Source organism: Anabrus simplex, chromosome 2, assembly GCF_040414725.1.
Source record: "Anabrus simplex isolate iqAnaSimp1 chromosome 2, ASM4041472v1, whole genome shotgun sequence".
Lineage (NCBI taxonomy): Eukaryota > Metazoa > Arthropoda > Insecta > Orthoptera > Tettigoniidae > Anabrus > Anabrus simplex.
The window spans coordinates 468,271,327-468,296,944 of NC_090266.1; the positions used below are offsets into that span (position 1 = coordinate 468,271,327).

The 25,618-nt window shown below is 41.5% G+C and overlaps 1 protein-coding gene across 2 annotated transcripts in view; it reads right to left on the reverse strand.

The window, feature by feature from the left end:
• The window catches only part of PlexB (plexin B), a 1,268,238-nt gene that overhangs the window by 284,368 nt on the left and 958,252 nt on the right, over positions 1–25,618 (reverse strand). For both annotated transcript variants that reach the window (XM_067140856.2, XM_067140855.2), the window contains exon 6: positions 21,070–21,202. In XM_067140856.2, the coding sequence (XP_066996957.2) occupies positions 21,070–21,202 (133 nt within the window). The remainder of the gene's footprint in view (positions 1–21,069; positions 21,203–25,618) is intronic.

Consider the following 25,618-nt stretch of genomic DNA (forward strand, 5'->3'; position numbering starts at 1 on the left):
GGAAGCGGCCGTGACCTTAATTAAGGTACAGCCCCAGCATTTGCCTGGTGTGAAAATGGGAAACCACGGAAAACCATCTTCAGGACTGCCGACAGTGGGGTTCGCAGGTAGGTTTTATGGCGACGATGGGATAGGAAAGGGATAGGAGTGGGAAGGAAGCAGCCGTGGCCTTAACTAAGATACAGCCGCAGCATTTGCCTGGTGTGAAAATGGGAAACCACGGAAAACCAAATTCAGGGTTGTTCACAGTGGGGTTCGATCCCACTATGTCCCGAATGCAAGCTCACAGCTCCACGCTCCTAAACGCACGGCCAACTCGCTCGGTGATTGTCACTGTTTTTGTTTGTTTTGTGACTAGGGATAAATGAACCTATGGCACAGTTCGTCTGTTTCCAAGATAAGGGATTGAAATCCGACTGAGATCGGCGCCATTTGAGTATATTTAAATATAACTCGGTGTCGTTGGCTTTAGCACGTTAAAGGACCCATGTGAAACTAAATTCCGATACCAGTACCTTGGCGTCTTTTTAAAATTTGTAGCGATTAATGGGACGTTGAAAAAATATAATTATTATTTATTCGCAAGTGAATACTGTTCTTGTTCAATCATTGTTGTTGGTTTATCAGGGGTAAGCACGGAGCTATGCATCCTTATACTTGGAATAAGATACACTCCAAGCAATCACTTGGTTTACTTGTGGAAGAACGTTCAAAATGAGCACTAGAAGTAGCTGTATTGGAATCGAACAAATAAACATTGCTCCCAAGTCCTCTAATGGAACGTTTCTAACAATACAAAACTATGGAATTAGATTCTGAATTGGACATACCTAATTTTCGTGGGTTTCGTCCTAGTATTGTAGTGAAGGGAGATTAACGCTGTAATCGAAAGAGAGCCGGTCGAGATGGCTTCTATGACCTCTCTCCCGAAAAGCTTGGTATTCTTGTTCCACAGCTGATGGAGGATTACTATTCCGGATCTATCCATATTTAATCACTAAACTAGCTTTCAGAGTCGTGTAGAAGGTAATTCTAGCGCAGACAAGAAGATAATATGAAAAAACTAACGAGCTGCACGCAAAATATTCCACTAGCTTCTATTCTAGTGCGTGCAGAACTGGTGAACATGCAGCATGAATTTGACAAATAGATCACTTAAATCTTCCCATTTGTAACCAAGATAACAAAATTAAACTGTTAGATAGCTGGTGACAACACCACAAAAATGCTTCATGAGATGGAAAAAGCATCAACCTAAAAAATTGCAGTGTCATTTTACTCTCGCGGCCTCATCCTACTCTATGTTAGTCTCTGCTTACAGCTTCAGGTTTGTGTTTGCGCATGAAATTTTTCGCTGCAAATTAAATTCCGTATTATAACAGTCTTTATAATCCTGTTCTCGACTTTATACCCATTTTAACGCGTTGAAACGCCATGACTAGGCCTACAAATGTGTTTAATCTAGCTTCTCCCACATGTAAATACAAAGAAAATACCAGCACTACAAGCAGTGCAACTGATAATGTGGAGAAAATTATTTCATATCACAATTAATCCACAATGTAAGCCCAAGACAACTAAACGTGAGCATATAATTCCCGAGTGTTCCATTCCATGCTCCTTCGTCCTTTTCTTCTCCGGATTTATGATTCTTTTAGTTTTAACTTTCTTGAATTACATCCTGTAGCTCGGGGGCTTGAGTTTGTGCTCGTCTTAATGCACACCTTCATTGACATCCAACACTATAAAGCACCACAGAAACATGCAATAGTGAATACATCCCTTCACAAATGACTGGCGCCAGGAAAGGCATCGGGTCGCAAAACTGAGCAAAATTCTTAAAAGTACCGACCAAGGAAATTGACAAAAGGCCAGGAAGAAGATTAGAAATTTAATCTTGAGCACCAGGATGGTAAATTTCAAACTAAACATAAATTCAAAACGAAATTAAAATAGCGACAACGGAAATTAATTATCTCAGGTCGTGTCCGATGATTGGGGAATCCAATTCCGATAACAGGCCTTACCTGACTCACACCTGTAAACGCGCTTTTGAGGAAGGGATAAACTAGGCAGCCGGGCTGAGTGGCTCAGATGGTTGAGGCGCTGGCCTTCTGACCCCAATGTGTAGGTTCGATCCTGGCTCAGTCCAGTGGTATTTGACAGTGCTCAAATACGTCAGCATCGTGCAGGCAGATTTACTCGCACGGAAAAGACCTCCTGCGGGACTAAATTCCGGCACTTCGGCGCCTCCAAAGATCGTAAAAGTAGTTAGTGGGACGTAAAGCAAACATTATTATTATTATTATTATTATTATTATTATTATTATTATTATTATTATTATTATAAACTAGGCTATTTACTTATCAAACAAACACAATGGAAATATATAATCTAGAGTTTTTAGTGAAAATATCATTACATGAAAAGTACACCCGCCTATTAAATTAAATTAACTAATGTGCCACAAGATAATTGTGTCTTGACGCTTATAAAATGAACCGAGCTTTTATTTAAGTACCGAGATAGCCCCGTACTAATAAGGCCAATTACTTTGAGCTGGGTCTCGTAAAACAACGACAGTCATCATCGTTATCATCACCATCATCATAATTTCGCACTAATATAAATCTCCTTTTGAACACCTGAATGTGATACAAGGGTTCCAATAAAACTGTAGTCTGACTTACAATTCTGTTGTTCTTCCACTTAACGATCACGTCTTACAGATGAAGAACGATACGTTCAACACGCATGAATGCGTACAACTTGTAAATGGTATAAATTGTGCCCTCTGATACCAGCAGAGGAGATGTTTCAAGAAACAAACTCGATTTTAAATACTTCTGCATACTTCCAAGTAAGCAAAGAACAGGTCGTTCTCGCTATGGAAAATCACATGCCCCATTTAACGAGGATTTTCCAGAAGTAGATTTAATTTAAGGCAGAGTTAAGTAATTATGCCGGAACTCTTCAAGCACGGAATATCAGATCATTTTAAGTGTCGTTCGGAGAAGGGAAATTATCTGGAATCCTACTGCCACCCATGCTAGAATTATTTCTTTTCGCAATGACCCTACGGCAACTCCAGGTGGATGTCGGAACAGTACGTAATGAAATAGGTCATGTCACTTCCTTTCGTACATTAGGTCCAATTTGCCAATAAATCCGCTAGTAGAGATGGACTTCATCATTCACAGTAAGTACGTAAAACTCCAGACCACGATGTTCCTTGTCCCTATATTGCAGCAACAACAACAAAATAAAATGAGTATTAAATAAGCTACAACAGTATAGCGAACGTGTCAAGAATATAACTGTTTAAATGGAAGTTAGCGGAAGTACAGTAGTCCTCCAAAATGAATCAGATTAATAAAAACTCGGTGAAAAAAGAAAAACCAAACACATAGAAAGTTTTTACACTAGTCATGTTTACGGAACTCTTTTTTGCTAGGGGCTTTACGTCGCACCGACACAGATAGGTCTTATGGCGACGATGGGATAGGAAAGGGCCAGGAGTTGGAAGGAAGCGGCCGTGCCCTTAATTAAGATACAGCCTCAGCATTTGCCTGGTGTGAAAATGGGAAACCACGGAAAACCATCTTCAGGGCTGCCGACAGTGGGATTCGAACCCACTATCTCCCGAATGCATACGGAACATATGACAAGTAGAGGAAAGTGAAATGAGCAATAAATATATCATCATCATACACTTGTCGCTGCAACCATTCTCCTCCCAATCCTACTGTTCTCTTCACTTCCTTGTAGTCTTTACGTCCCATCAAGTTTCTCACATCCTCGAACTACATTATGTCTTCCTCTTCCTTTCTTTCTTCCATCAAAGACGTTTACTAGGAAGTCATTATGTCTCAGGATATGACCTACAAGTTTCAAATTCTTTTCATATCCTTTATCAGTCTTCGTTGCTCATTGACTTCCTTTAGAACATCTCGATTCGTCATTTTTAGTACAGCATGCCTTGTCGCTGCAACCATTCTCCTCCAAATCCATATTTCAGTTGCTTCCAATAAATAAATTAAATGGTGTGTGGCCTTCCGGAGAGGCCTGATGCAGGTCTTTTGATTTGACGCCCGTACGCGACCTGCACGTCGTGATGAGGATGGAATGATGATGAAGATGGCACATACACCCAGTCCCCGTGCCAGGGGAATTAACCAATTGTGGTTAAAATTCTCAACCCTGCCGGGAATTGAACCCGGGACCTCTGTGACCAAATGCCAGCACGCTAACCATTTAGCCATCGAGCCGGACAGTTGCTTCCAATGAATCGATATACAATGATAAATATATATCTGGAGGAAAATAATTTCATCACTGGGTCCTGGATAAAGAATGATAAAAGAGCGATGGCCGCTAATTTTAATCACTTCATAGTATCTAATTCTCTTCAACTGCTACTAAGGAAATAAACTCCTAACTGGAACGTCAACAATATAACCAACAATGGTTTTATATATAATACAACAGTTCGATGACTGAAAAAAAATGATTTCTAAGAAGTCTTGCAGTTACAAATGAAAACACGATGAAGTGAAATGAAGTGAAATGAAATGGCGTATAGCTTTTAGTGCCGGGAGATCCCAGGACGGGTTCGGCTCGCCAGGTGCAGGTCTTTTTCATTTGACACCCGTAGGCAACCTGCGCGTTGTGACGAGGATGAAATGATGATGAAGACAACACATACACCCAGCCCCCGTACCACGGAAATTAACCAATGATAGTTAAAATTCCCGACCCTGCCGGGAATCGAACCCGGGACCCCTGTGACCAAAGGCCAGCACGCTAACCATTGAGCCATGGAGCCGTGTGTAGGCAACAAAATAGAAATATGTTGCTGTAGTCCTCGTCATGGGTTCTCGATTCTTAATCTTACATCTACAGTCTCAAATCATGTTTAAATCCGACAACCATCGGTTTCCCCGTAATTCTATTTCAATGCTTCATATTCCGAAACTACAGATGCGGTTTTACTGCTATATACTCTACCATAACCCGATGCTTACTGAAGGCATTTGCTGTAGTATATATACTTAATCGATATTTTATTAACTGTAAAATAGTTATTCCACACAATGCAGAAGCAGTGCGAATAATTACATGTCAAATCTACCAACGCAAGTTTTTCTATACAAGAGTAAAATTAAATACACCACCAAATAAAATCATATGATAATTAATAAAATATACTAAGTTAGGGCAACACAAAAGGCCTTAGGAAAGTAATGTTTTCGCTGGATCCCGAAGAAAGTTAGATTTTCTGCTTGGCTACTATTTTCAGTTTGAACAAACGTCTAATATTGTAAGTGTTCTGTGCCCAAGGGCGAGTACTTGAGCCACTCCTGCTGCTCCTCCCGTCCACTTACCCTGCCTTTCCGTAAACCAAATTACTGCAGCGAGGCTCAGCCCTGCCCTGTCTTGCTTTATCTTCTCATCGTTTTCTCGTTAACGGTAACACTTGAGCTTTCGTTTCTAAGTAGTCGTGATAACCATCTTGACTTGTTTTCTGTACCGCAACTAAGAAAACATCCCTTATTATACCCTCATCCGCTCAAAGTTCTTAGAGCTAGGTTTGCAATCTGTCAAACTGTAGATGAACAGCCACGCAAGCACTTCAATTCATATCTCTAGAAGTATACGCTGTTATCGAATCAATCTTCGAGCTGACAACACCAAGTTGGCAACGTGAAAGCAATCGGCAACAAAATAAAGCGGAAACATAAATTACTCAATAGCTCTTATTTTGTTCGTAATCCCCCTGGTCGTAACATGATGCAGCTGTAGAAAACAGGTAGGCCTATTTTCAAAGAAGGAAATTACCAACGACCGTTGCCTACGCAATATACAAGGCCTGGAAATGCTGTATGTGTGTGTGTTTCAGAATACGCCGCTATATATCAGCTTTATGGGCTTACCAACACCATACTCCTAGTTGGGAAAAAGCACACATATGTTGATATTCGCCATATAAACCCGTGAAAATATTATAATGAACGGGTAAAATTACACAAAAATGAAGGTTTTTAAAACACACAATACTTAATATATTACGTATCTGCCAGTCTATAATATTTTGAAGAACCAACCCAGCTCTAGCGTTTACATTTTCAAGACTTCCCTGTTCAGCGGCTTTCTTATAAAGTTCGTGCAGATGTCATTTTTATTAGTAATTTTCAATGCCTGATTATCTCATATAGGTTTCAAAAATTTCAACACAATGACATTACACAGCTTTTCTTTTTTTTTTTTTTTTTTTTTTTTTTTTGCTAGGGGCTTTACGTCGCACCGACACAGATAGGTCTTATGGCGACGTACAGCTTTTCTTGCTCGCAGCTTTGACAGTTAAAAGACTTCAATAATTGTAGGCACATTTGAGCTTTTCTTACTAAATAGCCTGCAACTATTGCTAAAGAAGACAGTTTCATGCTGATGGGAACCTCTAGGAATAACAAAATGAACACCATGGGTCGAATTTGAAATATAATCACATAAAAGCTGAAACAAAATCAATAGCTTATAATAGTGCATAATTTTTCTGTAATATATATTGATAATAATAATAATTTCGTCTGGCTATTTCTAGCCCAGTGCAGCTCTTGTAAGGCAGACCCTCCGATGAAGGTGGGCGGCATCTGCCATGTGTAGGTAACTGCGTGTTACTGTGTTGGAGGGTAGTGTGTTGTGTGAGTTGCAGAGATGTTGGGGACAGCACAAATACCCAGTCCCCGGGCCAATGGAATTAACCAATGAAGGTTAAAATCGCCGAACCGGCCGGGAATCGAACCCGGGACCCTCTGAACCGAAGGCCAGGACGCTGACCATTCAGCCAACGAGTCGATTTGCCCGGTGTGAAAATGGGAAACCATCTAAAACCATTTTCAGCGCTGCCGACAGTGGGGTTCAAACCCACTATCTCCCGGATGCAAGCTCACAGCTGCGCGCCCCTAACCGCACGGCAAGGAAGAAAGAAAGAAAGAAAGAAAGAAAGAAAGAAAGAAAGAAAGAAAAAATAGGTATAATAATAATGTTATTGTTTTTACGTTTCTTTTACGTGCAAGTAAATCTACTTACAAGAGGCTGATATAGTCTACCTGAACACCTTCAAATACTACTGGACTGAGCCAGGATCGAACCTGCTAAGTTGAGGTCAGAAGGCCAGCCAGCGCCTTAACCGTCTGAGCCACTCCGCCCGGTGAAATAAATAAATAAATAAATAAATAAATAAATAAATAAATAAATAAATAAATAAATAAATAAAGACAGAAAGAAAGAAAGAAAGAAAGAAAACAGACGTACACATGTGGGACGTGATAGCTGATTGCCAATGTCACTGGTTTACAAGGACCACCGTAATTCGATTCCGAGTTAATTCACATGCGATTTTTGAAATGAATAGCCACCTCCCTGTGTTTCGAATTCCACGTAAAACTGGAGGTTCCCTGGTTATGAACAAAACTACAAACTTCCGTGCTTCTCAATTAGTCAATTACTGCAATTCTGCACAGTGCCATTCAGTATTAGGAATAATAATAATAATAATAATAATAATAATAATAATAATAATAATAATAATAATAATAATAATAATAATTGTTATACTTTAACTACATTCAACATTAAGAGATTCTCTAACGTAACAGTGCAAGTCCAACAATACGGGACACTTGTACACTCGTGATCAGAAAAAATCCTGGTGGAAGGGGAAATAGATAACGTATGTAAGTACATTTTGGCCAACCGTGAGGATGGGAATGAAAGGAGGGCGGGAATCGTCTTATATGTTTGTCTTCCAAGAGGTGTGGCTTTGTGCTCTTACTGCTCCCTCACTCCCTTCCCCTACCTTTCTTCTTTGTTCATAAAACCACTCTGTTTGTTTTGCACTCTGGCTACGCATTCTGGCTATACTAGCTTTTCCTAATCAGGGAAAGCAATTAATTAACTTTAATTTCATTGCGAAAAAATGTGCTTAACGTAATCCCGTCCCAATACGTATGGCATTTAAGTGTTTGAACAGCGCTGATCATAACTCCACAGGAACGGTTTTCCAAACACCTCTGTGTTTCTGATGATCATAAGTTTATAATACCAGGTTATTTTTACTTTGGTTGTCGATGATAGATTATTATTCTTATGCATTCTTTGGGAAATAAACTCAGCAGCTATTTAAAATTCAACCGCGTAATAATGATGGAAAAAAATGGTCAAAATAAGAAGGAATATTTTTATATCACTTGGTAGTTCGTGTAAAACTATGAAAATAAAAGACTGGCCTACTTAGCACATTTTCACCTGTGAATAACTTCTGGACCTGTAATATATTTTGCGGCAATAAACCAATAGCACACAGCATCTCGACCCATTGGAATATTAATAATGATCAGTCTCGCATGAATACGGATATCTCATGAAATTCGGTGTTTCCAAACGGCTAAAACTTCGGAGTCGCATACAGACGTTGAAATGCTTCAGTAGTCGGAGACTGTTGTACGTTTTCAGTGCTTTTACTCCACCGTCTTACTATCATCTCTCTTCACAGTCTGTGCGCAAGGGGAAAGGGGGTGTAGGAAGCCAGGGACAGAACCGAAATCAGTGGTGAACAGGGAACGCATTGTAGGTATGTGGGAATATGGCCGTCCGATATCAAATATTGCTGAAGCCGTCGGTCACTCAAAAGACACAGTTTGGTTTTACATAAGAAGATACCAGGAAGAGGGCACGAAGGGCCTTAAAACTCGCAGAAAATCGGGGCAACCTAAGAAGACAACTGCGAGGCAAGACACCTATTTTAGAAGCCAAAAAACCGGGCGAGTTGGCCGTGCGGTTAGGGTCGCGCTGCTGTGAGCTTGCATTCAGGAGACACTAGGTTCGAATCCCACTGTCGGCAGCCCTGAAGATGGTTTACCGTGGTTTCCCATTTTCACACCAGGAAAATGCTGGGGCTGTATTTTAATTAAGGCCACGGACGCTTCCTTCCAACTCCTAGCCCTTTCCTCTCCCATCGTCGCCATAAAACCTATCTGTGACGGTGCGACGTAAAGCCACTAGCAAAAAAGAAGCCAAAATAATGAAGCACCATTCAATTTCCGTTTCCCCTGATTAGTTTCCTCCAATTATTTGAATGGCTTCAAGATTTTTTTTTGTGGAAAAAAAAGTGCATTGTTTAAGATTATACCCTACGTTTCATTGTATACAAATACAATTATTTTCGCGTGCAGGAAGCGTTCCTTTTATTTACACTGCCGGAAAAAATATGCAATATCCTCAAGGACAAGGCCATTTTATTCACAGCGATGTGACAGGTAGTTCGTCATTGCAGGAGTATATGATTAGAAATTCAAACCATTTGAAACACACATGACCGGGCGAGTTGGCCGTGCGCGTAGAGGCGCGCGGCTGTGAGCTTGCATCCGGGAGATAGTAGGTTCGAATCCCACTATCGACAGCCCTGAAGATGGTTTTCCGTGGTTTCCCATTTTCACACCAGGCAAATGCTGGGGCTGTACCTTAATTAAGGCCACGGCTGCTTCCTTCCAACTCCTAGGCCTTTCCTATCCCATCGTCGCCATAAGACCTATCTGTGTCGGTGCGACGTAAAGCCCCTAGCAAAAAAAAAAAAAAAAAAAAAAAAAAAAGAAACACACATGTCTCAGTAAAGGGTGCCAAGACAGTCGCATCAATACACAGTGTACTCCCTCTGGTGGCAATGCAGGCGTGTATTCGCGCATGCAAATTATCATAAAAGTGCCGAATGGCATCCTGCGATAGATTATCCCAAGCATCTTGCACCTTTTGATGCAATTTGGCAATGGTTCTTGCAGGCTGTGGAGGACGCGGAAGTTCCCGCTTCACCATGTCTCATACGTGTTCAGTTGGCGAGAGATTCGGTGATCTTGCTGGCCATGGCATTTGTTGTACATCACGTAGAGCACGTTGCGTAGAGTACGCAGAGCAGCTGTATGTTGACGTGCACTGTCCTGCTGAAAAAGCATATCACCTTCCCGTCGAAGAAATGGCAGTAGCACGGGGACAACAACCTGTGCAATTTAGCGGGCACTGGTTACGTTACCCTGCAGAAACCCCAACTGTGACCGCGAGTTGTAACTGATGGTCCCCCATACCAAAAGACCTGGGTTGGGACCTTGGTGTCGTGGGCACTGTGGAATTGGCCGCTCACCAGGTCTATGCCGTACACGTGTACATCCATCACTTGCTAACAGACAGAGCCTTCTCTCGTCACTGAGAATAACAGAGCGCCATTCCTCTCTCCAGTCGGCTCTTTCACGAAACCACAGTAGCCGTGATTGGCGGTGTCGTGGTGTCAGTGGTAGCCTGGCCAGAGGCACACTTGATCGTAATCCTGCTGCAAGCACACGGTTCCCAATGGTACTTGGTGACACAGCAGGTGCAACATGTAACCGATTTTGTTCCTGGATGAAGTTCGGTCGGCAACCACTGCTCGCTCAATGCGTCGATCTTGACGTGCGTCTGTACTACGCGGACGTCCGGAGCCTAGTCTACGGATGTGAGAATGTTCCACAGACCACTGCAGAAAGCAGCGACCACCACAGATACACTGTGCCCAACACGTGGAGCAATCCGTCGATACGTCCATCAAGCTTCCCGCAGACGCAAAATGCAGTCCCTTTCAAGTGACTGCTGTTGTTCAACAGGAGCACGTATTCGTCAGCAGGGCATAGTTGTACCCTAGAATGAATGTTGCAAACAATGTTCACCTCTAATCTCAGCGCAGTTACTACCTGCAGAGTCAAAACAGAGTTCGCACGAACAGGCCTCCTGAGAGCCATCTGATCGCCGATGTCCGTGACAAATGAATCACTAACACATCTACTCCTTATATGTACATATTATACGCATGTGCCACTGAACACAGTCCTTGTAGATGTTGCATGTTTTCTCCGGTAGTTTATTTACTTTTTTCTTACAACATGCACTCCTTTGTTTCTTTAAGACACTTTATTCTATTATGAGAATATCTTATTTTCATCTAATTTTTATTTATTACAACTCACCTATCATTGTTCTTTTTTTTTTGGATTGTGAAGAACATTCTCCATTTACAAATCTGCAAATGTAAGCATTGTCTCTGTCTTTTATTTGTATACGTCATTTCATCTCATTTAGTTTCTCCCCCATTGCCCATAATTATATTTTAAGAAAGCATGATATGCTATTTCAGTAAAAGGGCATGTCCTTATATGAAACACGAATCTCCTTACTTTTTTAGTGAAGGTTACCTTCTTTCATCTTAATTTCTTGCGTTCAAATTTGATGTCCATGCATATTTTAATGCAAAATATATCAAGTCCTCTTTTGACAGTGCTTGCAAATTTATTAAAGAAGATGTAGAACGAGCTCGTATGGTTCCTTCCCTCATTCCCCTCCCCAGCGCATATTCAAGGTCGAGAGAGGAGGGGGAGAGAGCGTGTGGTGAGGTGGCGAAGCAAGTGCCTTCCCCTCTGCTCGTGTTTGGTTCATGCTAGATCTCCCGTGCTTCACTCTCTTCATCTCCCCTCGCTCTTCAGGTGTGTACATGTGTTACGCTTCTGCATGGGAGAGAGAATGTAAGCTGGTAGGCTACTAGGCGGTTCTGAAGGCTGTACCGATTCCCTTGCTTGAAATGAATATTCCTGGCCACGAATTTTTAATGAATGCCAGTATACACACGCACTGGCCCGGGATTTGATTCCACAACCTTTAACATACAAGGCAAGCCTGTAGTAAGGTCTATACTATGTACTCACACTTAGTACTTGCCTGATTACTTACACATAAAATTGTTGATGGGCGCCAGCTACAAATCAATGCAACAATAATAGAATGAGAGTCTTGAATATCTCTGGGGTGTGAGGTAATAGAGTAAGTTTACTTTGACAGCATAACATATAGGTTCTGGGAAAAGGACATTGAAGTATGGTTTCGCCATTAAAGTTTGAGGTTATCTAATTCTACCATTGAAATAAAACCATAACTTGTATTTGATACTAAACAAAATTTATATTGATAATTGAAATGGCAAGACTTGTTGCGATAATATAGATATGATATAAAATTCTAAAATTACAACTGAAAGAAACTCTAGACATTAAATTTGAAATCCTCTTGACCAGACATTTAATAGTTGTACAAGAAATTTGTCCCTTACTGGTTCACGTAACAGTACCTTCAACACCTTGAGTGTAATTACGACGTATTCCTTTGAGTTGGTATCAGCTGTAGGTATCTCAAACGTAATTTGATGATGTATCCTTTTAGTTTCACAAACGAGATATAGCATGACTTGAAATTATATTCACACTTCACAATCAACTTTACAAGTAATTCACTGATAATTGTTAGTCTGCATTACGACGACTCAATATTCGGCTGTCACCGAACCGACACAAGAACTCGACCGAACAGATACACGAAACACACTCCGAACATATAATCCGTTTGGTCACTGACGATTACGTATCCGTATCACTGTTCACCATCGGTCTCCACCCAATTGACTCCAAATGACTTCATGGCAAGTCTATCCATTTAACTCCTTCCAACCAAGTGCTTCCAACCAACTGAATTATCCAACTGACTTCTCCAACTGTACTATCCAACTGACTGCCGCTATATAGACCTTTATATAGACATAAGTTGTCACATATACATCATCTCTCAAAGAGTACATGACATCACTCCCACCCAGCTCGAAAGTGTTACATATTGTGTTGAAATAGCCTCAAGAAAATTTGAAACTCCCTAAATATTCTCTCATCGCTAAAAGCATACAATGACAGAGCGATGACTCGACAGTTACTGTAACAGTCTTACACCATATGTTGCAATGTCAAAAGGTTTCACAAAACATATCCATATCTGGCATTAGGCAGCAACTCTCACTCTACATGGTTTTAATGCTAATATACACACATATATGTATACACAATACATTAACTACAATGAAGTAAGCTATAATTAATTAATACATAGCGAAATCGGATTACAGAATTGAATCAAACAATAATAATAGTTACAATAATAGTAATAATAATACAGGCATAATAATAATAATAATAATAATAATAATAATAATAATAATAATAATAATAATAATAATACCTAGATCGATAGCTGCAGTCGCTTAAGTGCGGCCAGTATCCAGTATTCGGGAGATAGTAGGTTCGAACCCCACTCTCGGCAGCCCTGAAAATGGTTTTCCGTGGTTTCCCATTTTCACACCAGGCAAATGCTGGGGCTGTACCTTAATTAAGGCCATGGCCGCTTCCTTCCCACTCCTAGCCATTTCATCTCCCATCGTCGCCATAAGACCTATCTGTGTCGGTGCGACGTAAAGCAACTAGCAATAATAATAATAATAATAATAATAATAATAATAATAATAATAATAATAATAATAATAAGAAGAAGAAGAAGAAGAATACAGATACAATAATAATGAATGAAAATCCACAGTCTGTTTCCAGTCATTCGACCGGGTCAGGAATGGAATAAATTAAGCCCCCATATAGCGGCGAGGATAGGAAACGTGCCGGCTGCCGAAGCCTGTCGCACTCCTCTGGGGCAATGATAAATGAGTGACAGATGGAATGAAATGTTAATGGAGAGTGTTGCTGGAATGAAAGATGACAGGGGAAACCAGAGTACCCGGAGAAAAACCTGCCTAGCCTCCGCTTTGTCCAGCACAAATCTCACATGGAGTGACCGGGATATGAACCACGGTATCCAGCGGTGAGAGGCCGGTGCGCTGCCACCTGAGCCACGGAGGCTGTGCAATAATAATAATAATAATAATAATAATAATAATAATAATAATAATAACGATAATAGTAACACACATATAATAATAATAATACAGATGAATGCTTGGAACGGGATTTGAACCGTTACACACACGAGGAATTAAAACTCCACTGCTAAACATACAACGGGACTAGTGATTGTCAATGAGCCGCAATATAATGGGGCTTAAACGAAATTCATTTGTTAGGGGAGTGAGCGTTATAAACAGTACATTATAAACTGTTTTAAAACATCCAATAAATCAAAGTACGGTTCACACTGTCACATGATGTATGCGACAGGGACATCCTCCATCGTAACTCACAGGGCATATCGCACGATCACGCTAGCTCTAGCATTCAAATTTCTCGACATTATGACATGCCAGCTGCTGAGTTCCCAGGTACCTATCACCAAGTGCTACGGAAGTAATAATATATACTGAATTTCATCACTATGATGCCATATCAAATGAGTACACATTTTGACCTATTTGAATAACACATTTTACCAATTGGACAAACTTGACCATTATCACGTAAAAATGTCACTCGTAGTAGGCCTACAAGGCATATGTGCCGGCTGGTCCAATTCTACACACAAAAAGTTCAAGTCCCGCAGACAAAGCAATACAATAAACATTTCATTGAAAATAACATCTTGAAACACGACAGAACTCTTACACACCTAGCAAATAGCCGTGCAATTAGGGTCACGCAGCTGTGAGATTGCACACTCGCTCCCACACAGGTAGGTCTTATGGCGACGATTGGCTAGGAAAAGCCTAGGAGTGGGAAGGAAGCGGCCGTGGCCTCAGTTAACGTACAACCCCAACATTTGCCCCGTGTGAAAATGGGAAACCACGGAAAACCATCTTCAGGGCTTCCGATAGTGAAGTTCGAACCCATTATCTCCCGAATGCAAGTTCACAGCTCGGCGCCCCTAACCGCACAGCCAACTAGCCCGGTCGTTCTTTAACATACAAATATGTATCGTAGGTTACCTCTCTTAGTAAACGAGGATGGCGAAGTTGGGATGGGAAAGGACTAGGACTGGGAAAGAAAAGGTCGCAGCCCCAATTAAGGTACAGGCCCAGCATTAACCGAGCGTGAGTATGTGTATAAGGTGGAAGCTATGAAGGAGAGTGTGTTAGGCTTTCTTTAGAACATTCTTAATTCTTCCTGTTTGAGTACGACACATATATTTTTTATCTCCGTCCATACAATATATGGCAGATCGATAATGACTCATACCACTCATCTGTGATGTGGTAAAGAACTGGCAAATATGGGAGCGTTGAAAAGAAGTCATGAGTCTGCCCTACTTCCTAGCATTTAGAATTCTCTTATTCTGTTTGAACGGCTTTAGAAATTTCGTATGAAGTTGTAATTACAGCATCGTATGGTATGCTCACTAACTGTATGAAGCAGTATGAGATGCGAACCAGTAGGTTCCCTCCCATAACATAACGTCACAATTCATAATTCTTGCTACACAGAACACTGAATGCAATTAACACGTCAGTTCGTGTGTCGCGAGAAAGGGTGTGGTCTGCTTGTTTCATGCTCACCAGTCTCACGGATAACTCTCTTCTCGACACCTGCTTCTGACTCAACTAACGAAATAAAATTCATCCACTGAACGCAAAATCCACGTTCTCACTGCAACGGCCACATTGCTCTGGACGGAAATCTGGCTTTATATTTGACTGTATAATAATAATAATAATAATAATAATAATAATAATAATAATAATAATAATAATAATAATAATAATAATAATAATAACGAAAATAAATACCCTACAACCAGTTTTAAAGTCATTGACCGGGGTAGGGATGTAATGAATGAATCATATATAGGCTATTAGTACGATGGGGTCGCCACTCACAAAGTGATTTATTATTGACTGATAGATGCTATGAAATGAGAATGGAGAGTGTTACTGGAATGAAAGATAACAGGGAAAACCGGAGTACCCGGAGAAAAACCTGTTCCGCCTCCGCTTTGTCCAGCACAAATCTCACATGGAATGACCGGGATTTGAACCACGGTATCCAGCGACAAGAGGCCGACGCGCTGCCGGCTGAGCCACGGAGGGTCAATAATAATAATAATAATAATAATAATAATAATAATAATAATAACGATACCGTCCGCCTCTGTTGTGTCGTGGTTAGTGTGATTAGCTGCCACCCCAGAGACCCGGATTCGATTCCTGGCTCTGCCACGAAATTATAAAAGTGGTACGAGTGTTGGAATGGGGTCCACTCAGCCTCGGGAGGTCAACTGAGTAGAGGTGGGTTCGATTCCCGCCTCAGCCATCCTCGAAGTGGTTTTCAGTAGTTTCCCACTTCTCCTCCAGGCAAATGCTGGGGTGGTACCTAACTTAAGGCCACGGCCGCTTCCTTCTCTCTTCCTTGTCTATCCCTTCCGATCTTCCCATCCCCCCCACAAGGCCACGGTTCAGCTTAGCAGGTGAGGCCACCTGGGCGAGGTACTTGTCCTCCTCCCCAGTTTTATCCCCCGACCCAAAATCTCACGCTCTAGGACACTGCCCCTGTGACGGTTGGCGTGGAATCCCTCGCTGAGTCCGAGGGAAAACCCAACCCTGGAGGGTAAACAGATTAAGAAAAAGAAGAAGAAGAAGAAATAATAATACCATCAGTAAGGCCTCTACGCAGTGGTAAGCCAACACTTAAAACGCCTTAGGGCGGTAGAATTTTGCGGAAATATGTTCAACTTTTTGAAAAGTACTTGATTTTCAAGTTTATTAATAGATGTCTATACTTTTGACTTTGGGTCGCCACCTAGGGCCTTTGAATGTGTATAGTTTAGTTGAGTTTTGTAACTGTTTAAGGTGTGGGTGAAGAACGCTTACGTCTTCTGTTTCTAAGCTGTCACGATCACGACTTTAGGGCGCCCTATCATCGCCCAGCTCGCACTTATAAATAGGGGTAATCTTGAACCTTATGTACCTATCTGGATCGGATTGTGAACAATGCTATGAGCTGTGAGGTTCTTCTCACAAGAGGCTACCGACAAGCTGGAGAAGCTATAGGGCTTATTTTCCCTATCGTTTGAACTTACTTGCGTGTAGCGACGGGAAGATAGCAGCGTGTAACTGTTAGGGCAGAGCCGAGTTGCCTTTATTTTAATGTAGGATATCTTAATGTATCTAATTTTTGTAACATGCAGGTTGCTAGGCTAGCCGGCCCCGCGGTGTAGGGGTAACAAGCCTGCCTCTTACCCCGAGGCCCCGGGTTCGATTCCGGCCAGGTCAGGGACTTTTACCTCGATATGAGGGCTGGTACGGGTTATACTGAGCCTACGTGCTTACAATTGAGGAGCTATCTGACGGCGAGATTGCGTCCCCGGTTTATGAGCCAAGAATAACGGCCATGAGGAATCGTCATGCTGACCACACGACACCTCGTAATCTGCAGGCCTTCGGGCTGAGCTGCAGTAGCTTGGTAGGCCATGGTCCTGCGGGGCTGTTGCGTCATGGGATTTGGTTTTTAGGTTGTTTTTTTTTGGCAGTTGCTTTACGTCGCACAGACACAAGTCATGTAGGTCTTATGGCGACGATGGGACGGGAAAGGCCTATGAGTGGGAAGGAAGCGGACGTGGCTTTAATTAAGGTACAGCCCCAGCATTTGCCTGGTGTGAAAATGGGAAACCACGGAAAACCATTTTCAGGGCTGCCGACAGTGGGGTTCGAACCTACTATCTCCCGAATACTGGATACTGGCCGCACTTAAGCGACTGCAGCTATCGAGCTCGGTTTTTAGGTTTCTAGGCTGTCTGCGGACAGAGTGTAACAACCCAAGTAGGTGTCATGTAATTCTTAAGGATGTACGAGTGTGGACCCTCATTTCCCTTGTTCATATTGCTTTTGGTAACTAGGTGTTTACAATGTTCTATATTTTTCTCCTTGCAATTCGGTTAGTGAGTTTCTTTCCCGTCTTAGTCACCAACTTAGTACGGCTTATCTTCTGTGTCACCGGGCCGTATGCCCCATTAGGTTTTATGGTAAGTCATGTCACGGGATTGCTCGAGTGGATTCAGCATCCCATAATAATAATAATAATAATAATAATAATAATAATAATAATAATAATAATAATAATAACTGCTAAGCCAATAATTAAGCACCGATAACTTCCAATCATACGCGTTAGTGTAAATGTTAGAAAAGTCACACACACACATGCGCGCATGCGACTAATAACCAAAATTATTCTTAATTCCTTAAGTTTGCATCCGGGAGATAGTGGGTTCGAAACCCACTGTCAACAGCCCTGAAGATGGTTTTCCGTAGTTTCTCATTTTCACACCAGGCAAATGCTGGGGCTGTACCTTAAATAAGGCCACGGCCGCTTCCTTCCCACTCCTAACCCTTCCCTATCCCATCGTCGCCATACGACCTATCTGTGTCGGTGCGACGTAAAGCAACTAGCAAAAAAAAAAAAAAAAAAAAAAAGAGTTCTTAAGTGAATCCATAATAACAGCTATGATACATCGACATATGAAATTAACGCAGGGGATGTTTGGTGACGAAAGAAAGGAACGGACGAAATAAGTGCTGAAATATGTTCTGCTCAAATTATTCACACCCGGTAATATATTCAACTTCCCAGGCCTTGTCCGAGAAAACATTTTTTTTTTAATGGAAACTCTAGATGCAAGAAGAAAGACGGGTCAGCGACAGCAATATACGCGCCCCACAACTGGTGAAGCAAACTGCTCTCGGCTAGACCATCACTTTATAGCCGTCGTGTATATTTAGCAGTATCACGCGCGGGGGAGGAGGCTTGGCTTGCTGGCACGTGGAGTCGCTGAAACGCAAACGAACTTGTGTTACCTCGTCATTTTCTCATCAAGGTACAGTGTAAACATTTGTCTGTACCGAGGTCTTGTCAACAATAATTCGTTTAACATTTTTTGAGCAGTTTGCAACGGCTAGTTTTTCTCAAATTTCTGTACAACGATATGACATATTGATTAGTAGGCCTACAGTATTAGGATGTTTAGACGATGGTATACTGGAGAGTATAATATCCTTCCTAGCATAATACGTCTCTGCGTGTCTGCGAGGGGGCAGCAACCTCCTCAACAACAACTCGCTCATCAGTCCAATTCCTTGTATGCATGGTCAGCACAGCGACCTTGTGTCCAGTGGCTCCCGGGTTCAATTCCTAGCCGGGCAGTAAATTTCAGACACGTCAAAGTGATTTCTCTGGTTCGGAGACTGGATATTTGTGTTCGTACGTACTGTAAGTTTATTATTTCCTGTCCTATTTCAGCCGTAGATGTTACTATCAAGTTAAGAGCGAGTTTTATCAACACTGACAAAACTTACGAACTGAATCTGACTGGATGGCTGAACAACCGAAAGCCAAAATGTTTTAAAATAAAAGAAGCTCTCCAAATATAAGTTACTGAAATATTCAGAAAACAGTCCAAAATGTTCACATACAGAAAATCAAACATGATTATTCTGAGGTGATTTGTGCAAATACAATATCTATGTAGAATGAACGCTGGGTTGCACACAGAAACGGTTTATTAACAGTCCAACACTGTGTAGGTTTCTACACAGAGGGTGATCACTCTATTTTTTTAAACTGTTAGCATATTAGGGAGGAAGATGAGGAGGAGGAAGTGGTCTTGGCGATTGTTATTTTATACAACTGGGTAACCATCTAGAAGATTGAGGGAAGAAACACGAAGATTAGATTGCTCAGGCTTTCACGGACTGTATGTCGGTGAATATAGAAGACATTTTCCATTTGTCAGGTTTGAACCAGCGTACTTGAGATTCGTAGGCCGATAATCTACCACTAATCCAGAGAGGGAGCTACTGGATAATGAACAGTGGAACATATTTGCAAGTCGTCAGAAAACTTGTAAAATCACAGATTGAGAGAATTCTCGAAAAATGAAATATTATATAAAGGAACAGTGAATGGCAGGTTATATAAGAGAAGGAGCGTGTTTGGCTAGTACGACGTCAGTACTCAACATCTGATAACATATTCCACGTCCTTCCACACTTATAGTGCATCTCTGAAACAGTGCAAGCTTCCTTTTGACGTGCGCCACATGCAGGAGATCAAGCAATATGAGCCAAGACACCTTCACCCTTCTACGATCTTCTAACGGGGAGTTATTTCCCTCGCATGGAAGAATGTTAACTTTTAGTATCCATATAGAACATACTGTACGTTACCTACTAAATATTACACAAGGAGGAGCACCTGTCTGGAAAATATGTAGAACTTTTATCATCGCGGTACGAACTTTGTATGGCGTTATGGTATTCACTCCCCTTTCGACGAAAAGCCACGTGTCAGCCACGGACATGAAAGTACTAGAAAAATAAACCGAAGTTCAAAAATGTTCAACGCAGGTGCAGGTAAGATAACAACGCTCTTTTCCTACTTTAAATCAGTGTATTTTATCCTCGGATGTAGAGAGTTAATTTTTATTGGTCGTTGGTGAGGAATCGATTTCATAATCGGTCATTGAAAAATCCACGAAATTTTAGGAGCGAAAAGCCATGCTGTTTGAAGCTCAGGTCCCAAACAAGGGAAGTACAAGTGTACCACAGGCTTCTCTATAACGGCAGTAGAAAACATCCAGTGCTATTGTTCTTGTTCACATTAGGACCTAATTACTAATTTACTGGGACAGAGTGGGAAGGGTGAGGACATAATAGCCGAATGGCATAGTCTATGGCTTCTCACCAAGTTGACCGCGGTTCGAATCTCGGCCAATGTATATGGGGATTTTGAAATAAAAGTCACGTTTCTGCAGTCCGGATTACACGTAAAACTAGAGGTGCCTTGGCTATGATCACGATATCAACAGTAATTCAAAACTGAACCCTTGCTTCCTTTTAGAAGTGGGAAGGGAACGACCGTTGTATGGAGAAAGTTACAACGCCAGCATTTGTCTACAGGTGAAAGATATCGTGTTAAGTCATTTCAAGAATGGCAAAATGAGAGATTTGAACGCACATGTTTTCCGAGTATATTTTGGGAGTCCCAACATATTTAAAACCTGAATACGCTGATTGTGTGCGTCAACTGAGTATCCTCAACACTGAGTGATGTTCAAATAGGAACTGAAGGCTATCTTTGTACCTAACAGCATACAATCAGTGTACAATATTGGAGGAGAAACCTCCTGGTTCTAAAAATAATGATCAGTGCTACATTGGAACCGAAACTGAAGAAATGGTACCTTACCGTGGTCATTTGACTGATGGGAATACGATCTGGAAGCACTTGCTCAAAGTCTATGCATTGTTGACCTGTTCCAAGAGACAGCCATCTAGGCGAGCTATGGCTGGCCTTCTGGCAGGCACTTCGAATCGTACACCTGAAAGAAGAAAATGACTGTAAAGTAACTGTTTCAAGAGTTCACATAATTAACATAGTTTAATGCACTTTAATATTCGTATTACCTACGCAACAAAATAAACAATGTACAAAAGCCTTGCGATTCTAATCTGTCTGTCTGTTAGGTCATCAGCCCAGAGGCTGGTTGGATCCTCAAATAGCATCACCAAAGGCTATGCAGTTATAGGGAAACCACAAAAACCAATGGCAATACCAAAATGAGGCGTACTAGGCAAGATGAGGAGTGAGGTAGTTTGCCATTGCTTTCCTCACTGGGCCAGACAGTGCTATTGTAGCACAACTAACCCTATGAGCAACACCTTTCATGACACTCAGACACACTGGTTGTGCTCTGAATGTCATAATCAGCACCACCCATACCCCAGCAGCTTCCATATTGTCACAGCCATGGATGAGACTGGGACTTCAGTGGAAGCTACACTTTGCTCTGGCCTGTGCCAAGAGATGGATGCAAAAGTACTGCAACCATCAAGAAATGACAGCAGGCAGGCGATTCTAATATAGAAAAAAAAAAGAATGCGATTAATCTGCGACAAAGAATGCACTCTCGATACATACGCACTTTGAAACTTAGGGGAATGTGATCAAGGAATGCCTAATATACGTGTAAAGCATCAGTCAAAACAGTGGACAGGAAACATTTCTGATGTACTGTATGCGTTACACTTGAATCTTTCCAGTATTGGTAGAGGCACAACACGTGGTAAGAGATTTAGGACAATATGATTACTATACGAGCCTGAAATTCTGAACAGCAATTTATTAAATAGAATAAAACGTCTCTTAAACTTCTTAACCCCTACGTTATTACATATATCTCCTAAGGCTTGTTTTCCAGATTCTAGGAGGTCAGAGATACAGAAAAATATGATTTGAATCACTCTCAACAGACTATTTGAACAATGGAGAGCACGATTAACTCACGTGTCCACCAATCTTCATAAACACAAATAAGTTCTTCTTCTTCTTCTTCTTCATTATTATTATTATTATTATTATTATTATTATTATTATTATTATTATTATTATTATTGCTAGGTTTTGATCATGAGAAACTGTGACCACAGGTGGTGAGCGTTTAACCAGCTACCCTCCAGCCAGCCGAAACGCTAGCCGAAGTCAAGCCAGTCTCAATAATTAGTGATCTCGCTCATCAGACTATCTGAGAGGAACAGTCGAGTTTGTCTCACGTGTTTCCGAGCTCGTCACACTATCTGGGAAGAACAGCCAAGTCTATCTCACGTGTTTTCTCGCTCATCAGGTGATATAAGAAACAAAAACCAAAGGTCCCTATTTACCTGCAATGCAGTTCACTTGAGTACGTGGCGACATTTCATTATTAAATTATATTATAAGTTAGTTGTATCTAAAACACCAGAAGACGAAATCCAGTGTCTCCACACAACTTTTGACTACAAACGTAAAAGGTGAGAGTTGATCTTGTGGCACTAAATGGACGAGTGCTCACTCATAAGGATACATGCAGTCCTGTGTGTGTCGTGGCTTTCCATTCTTCCCTAGCGCTGACCCCTCGACCCTCACAAATCGATGGTCTACATGCCAGGAAAAGCCAGTAACTTGTACAGGGAGAACTAAGAGAGAGAGAGAGAGAGAGAGAGAGAGAGAGAGAGAGAGAGAGAGAGAGAGAGAGAGAAGAATAAAAAACAACAAACCCCTCCCACTCCGTGAGGTGAATTATGGGTGACATGAAGTGAACAGCACAGGACAGTGGTATAGGCAGAGTGGTGGGAGATCTACGTAAGTCGCGAGCTTCTCAACGGAGCTGTATCTCCTCCAACCACCACCCTCTCCACAAACCCTTTCCAAGCAGCTGTCACAGAATGACTAGCTGCCGTCAGGCTGACAAGTCCCCAGACAGTTCAACTGGAGGGTAGAAGAAGCTTCAAGAGACGGAAGACACGTGATGAGTGCGAAAAGCGGTAAGCAGCCCCGACAATTGCAAAGAGGGGTTAATTTATGTCACAGTATACGTCACCCGGAACAGGAACCACGAGTACAATAATCAGTCAGGCGTCACACAGGACTGGGCACCTAGCTCATAAAGCACGGAAGCATGCAACGAGGCGAAGAGGGGTGAATTACTTATGGCCGTCCAAGGGATGACGTTTGGCTGATTGCAGGAGTACGTCATCCACGCACAATCTATTATCAGCAGGTGTGAAGCTGTTGTAAATGGGACTCATTTTAGAGATATAAAGAGAGTAAAATTCAGCCCGTTTCATCTTCCTTCCCTTCTGAAATACAGGATGTACCAGAGGGAATTACTTGAGATGGGAGACTTCCTGGATGAACAACTGCGGTTTCCTTATTACCATGTAACGAAGTTCAAAATCACAGAAGTTTTACACGATAGAGGGAACTTCATGCCTTACCTCCTGATCTTTAGAAAATGTTGGTTGATACACGTATGTCAAAAATTAGAAGTTAAAACAGCCATAAACGGATTTAAGCTAGTTTAGTTCTTCTTCTTCTTCATACTGCCACTTTATTTAGAGGCAATTTTCGTTTTAATTCCTCCATCTGTCAAATCTACCCACATCATTCGCTCGTTTAAGTGCCAAACAGAAACTACGTTGAGTGCAATAGTATTCCTGATGAACAATCCTACCCGAAACTCTGCTCTTCCCTTTTTAACACCCGTGAAGTACACTTTATAATCTCCTTTATCTTCCTCGTTATCCCCCCCTTACCCGAATATCATTAACTCCTAACACATCCAGATGCATCCTCTTTGCTGATTCAGCCAGTTCTACTTACTTCCTTCCATTAGCCCTGTACCGGGAGGTACACCTCTACGCCGCAAGTTTAAATATTGCGCCAATTGGAACTCATCTACAGGAGAAACTCTGAACTTTAAAAACTGTATCAACTCATAAGTTTTCTCAGAAGATGTCACTACCGTAAATTTTGTGATTCCGAAGTTGTCAGTACTGTGTGGAGTTCAACTTGTTTTGTTTTCTATTGATCAAGAAGTGTGGACATTCCCTGATAGATGTCTCTACAAAAAAACTATGATCATGCACCCTGGTGCGAAGTTAAGGAACTTTTTGATGAAATTTTGTATTCATAATTCTCTTTACTAAATTTCGTTCTTTCATTTGTGGGTTGGCAATATTAATCTTTTCTTTCCGCCAGTTTTGAATTGAGCCAATCCAGAATTTCTGTAATTAATTTTTGACCAATCATGTATTTCTTCTTCGACTTTGAGTGTATTTTCAAGACGGACCAATAAAGAAAGAGGGTGTGGCTTGATTATTCATGAAAGGTCTAGAATCTTCCACGAGGGTATAAAACTGCTGATTTTCTTGTCTCTCTGCCACTTCATCAAAATTTAACTTAGTGTATGGGCATGTAGCAGGAGGCGGGAAGCGCCCCTTTCATCAGGCAGCAGCTCTTCAATAAGGTAATGGCCATTTAACATCTTTATTTCTTGCTAGCTCAGCAGTTTAACCCGCGGGGAAGGTCCGAAACCTTTTACAAGTGTAACCTATCTTTTCAAAATGTAAATTCTGCAGGCTTATGTAAAACCTAAATCTGTAACTGTAATTCGGGGATAGAGAGTGCTTTACCCTCTCGACTCCCCTTCATTTTGCCTTGAGATGACTACGTTTTGGTAACTTTTTCTTCCTTAATGTATTAAATTTTCCTATACGAGTCACCTCCATAGTTTGGGAATAGCCCCTGGTTCATCGGCCTAGTGCCTCTTAGGTTTTAAAAAGCTTTCATATAGGAGTGCTAGTACACGCCTCCATTCTACTTGGTGTTGCGGGCCATTTACTTAACCTTTTCTTGTCGGCTAAGGCCCAGTAGGTTGGGTACAAGATACCCCTGTTTCATTGTAAGTTGTGCCTTGATGGCAATCATGTGTAAAAGTCTGGTATTGCCTTTTAATAGGCTTGAAAAATTGAGAGCGGGTCAGCTCTTTCTAGTATCTGGATATGTGCCTCTAGGAGGCCTGACATTGCTAGGTGGGATCAAGTGCTCCATGTTATTGGGGGTTTTCTGCCCTTTGGTAAATATGTGGCTGTGAGCTGAGAGCTCAGAAATTGTAAAAAGTGGGGCTTGAAGCCCAGATCGTTAATTTGTCTCTAAATCTGGGCTTTCCTGGTCTTGTGCCTGATTATTTGTTGACTTGTTGTTCTTTGTTGAAGGTTCAAATTCTATGTGAAAATTGTTAAGTTTTGCTATTTTCGAAAATATAACCTTTAATGCAATTTTAATCAATATCTCAGCTTTGTAGTTAGACCCATTCCAGCCCGCACCTTCTTTCACCTCTGCATTCCACGGGTATCCCCGTAACAAGCCCCATTAATATTGATAACTCCCCACAGAATTCCATTCTATTCGCCAAGAC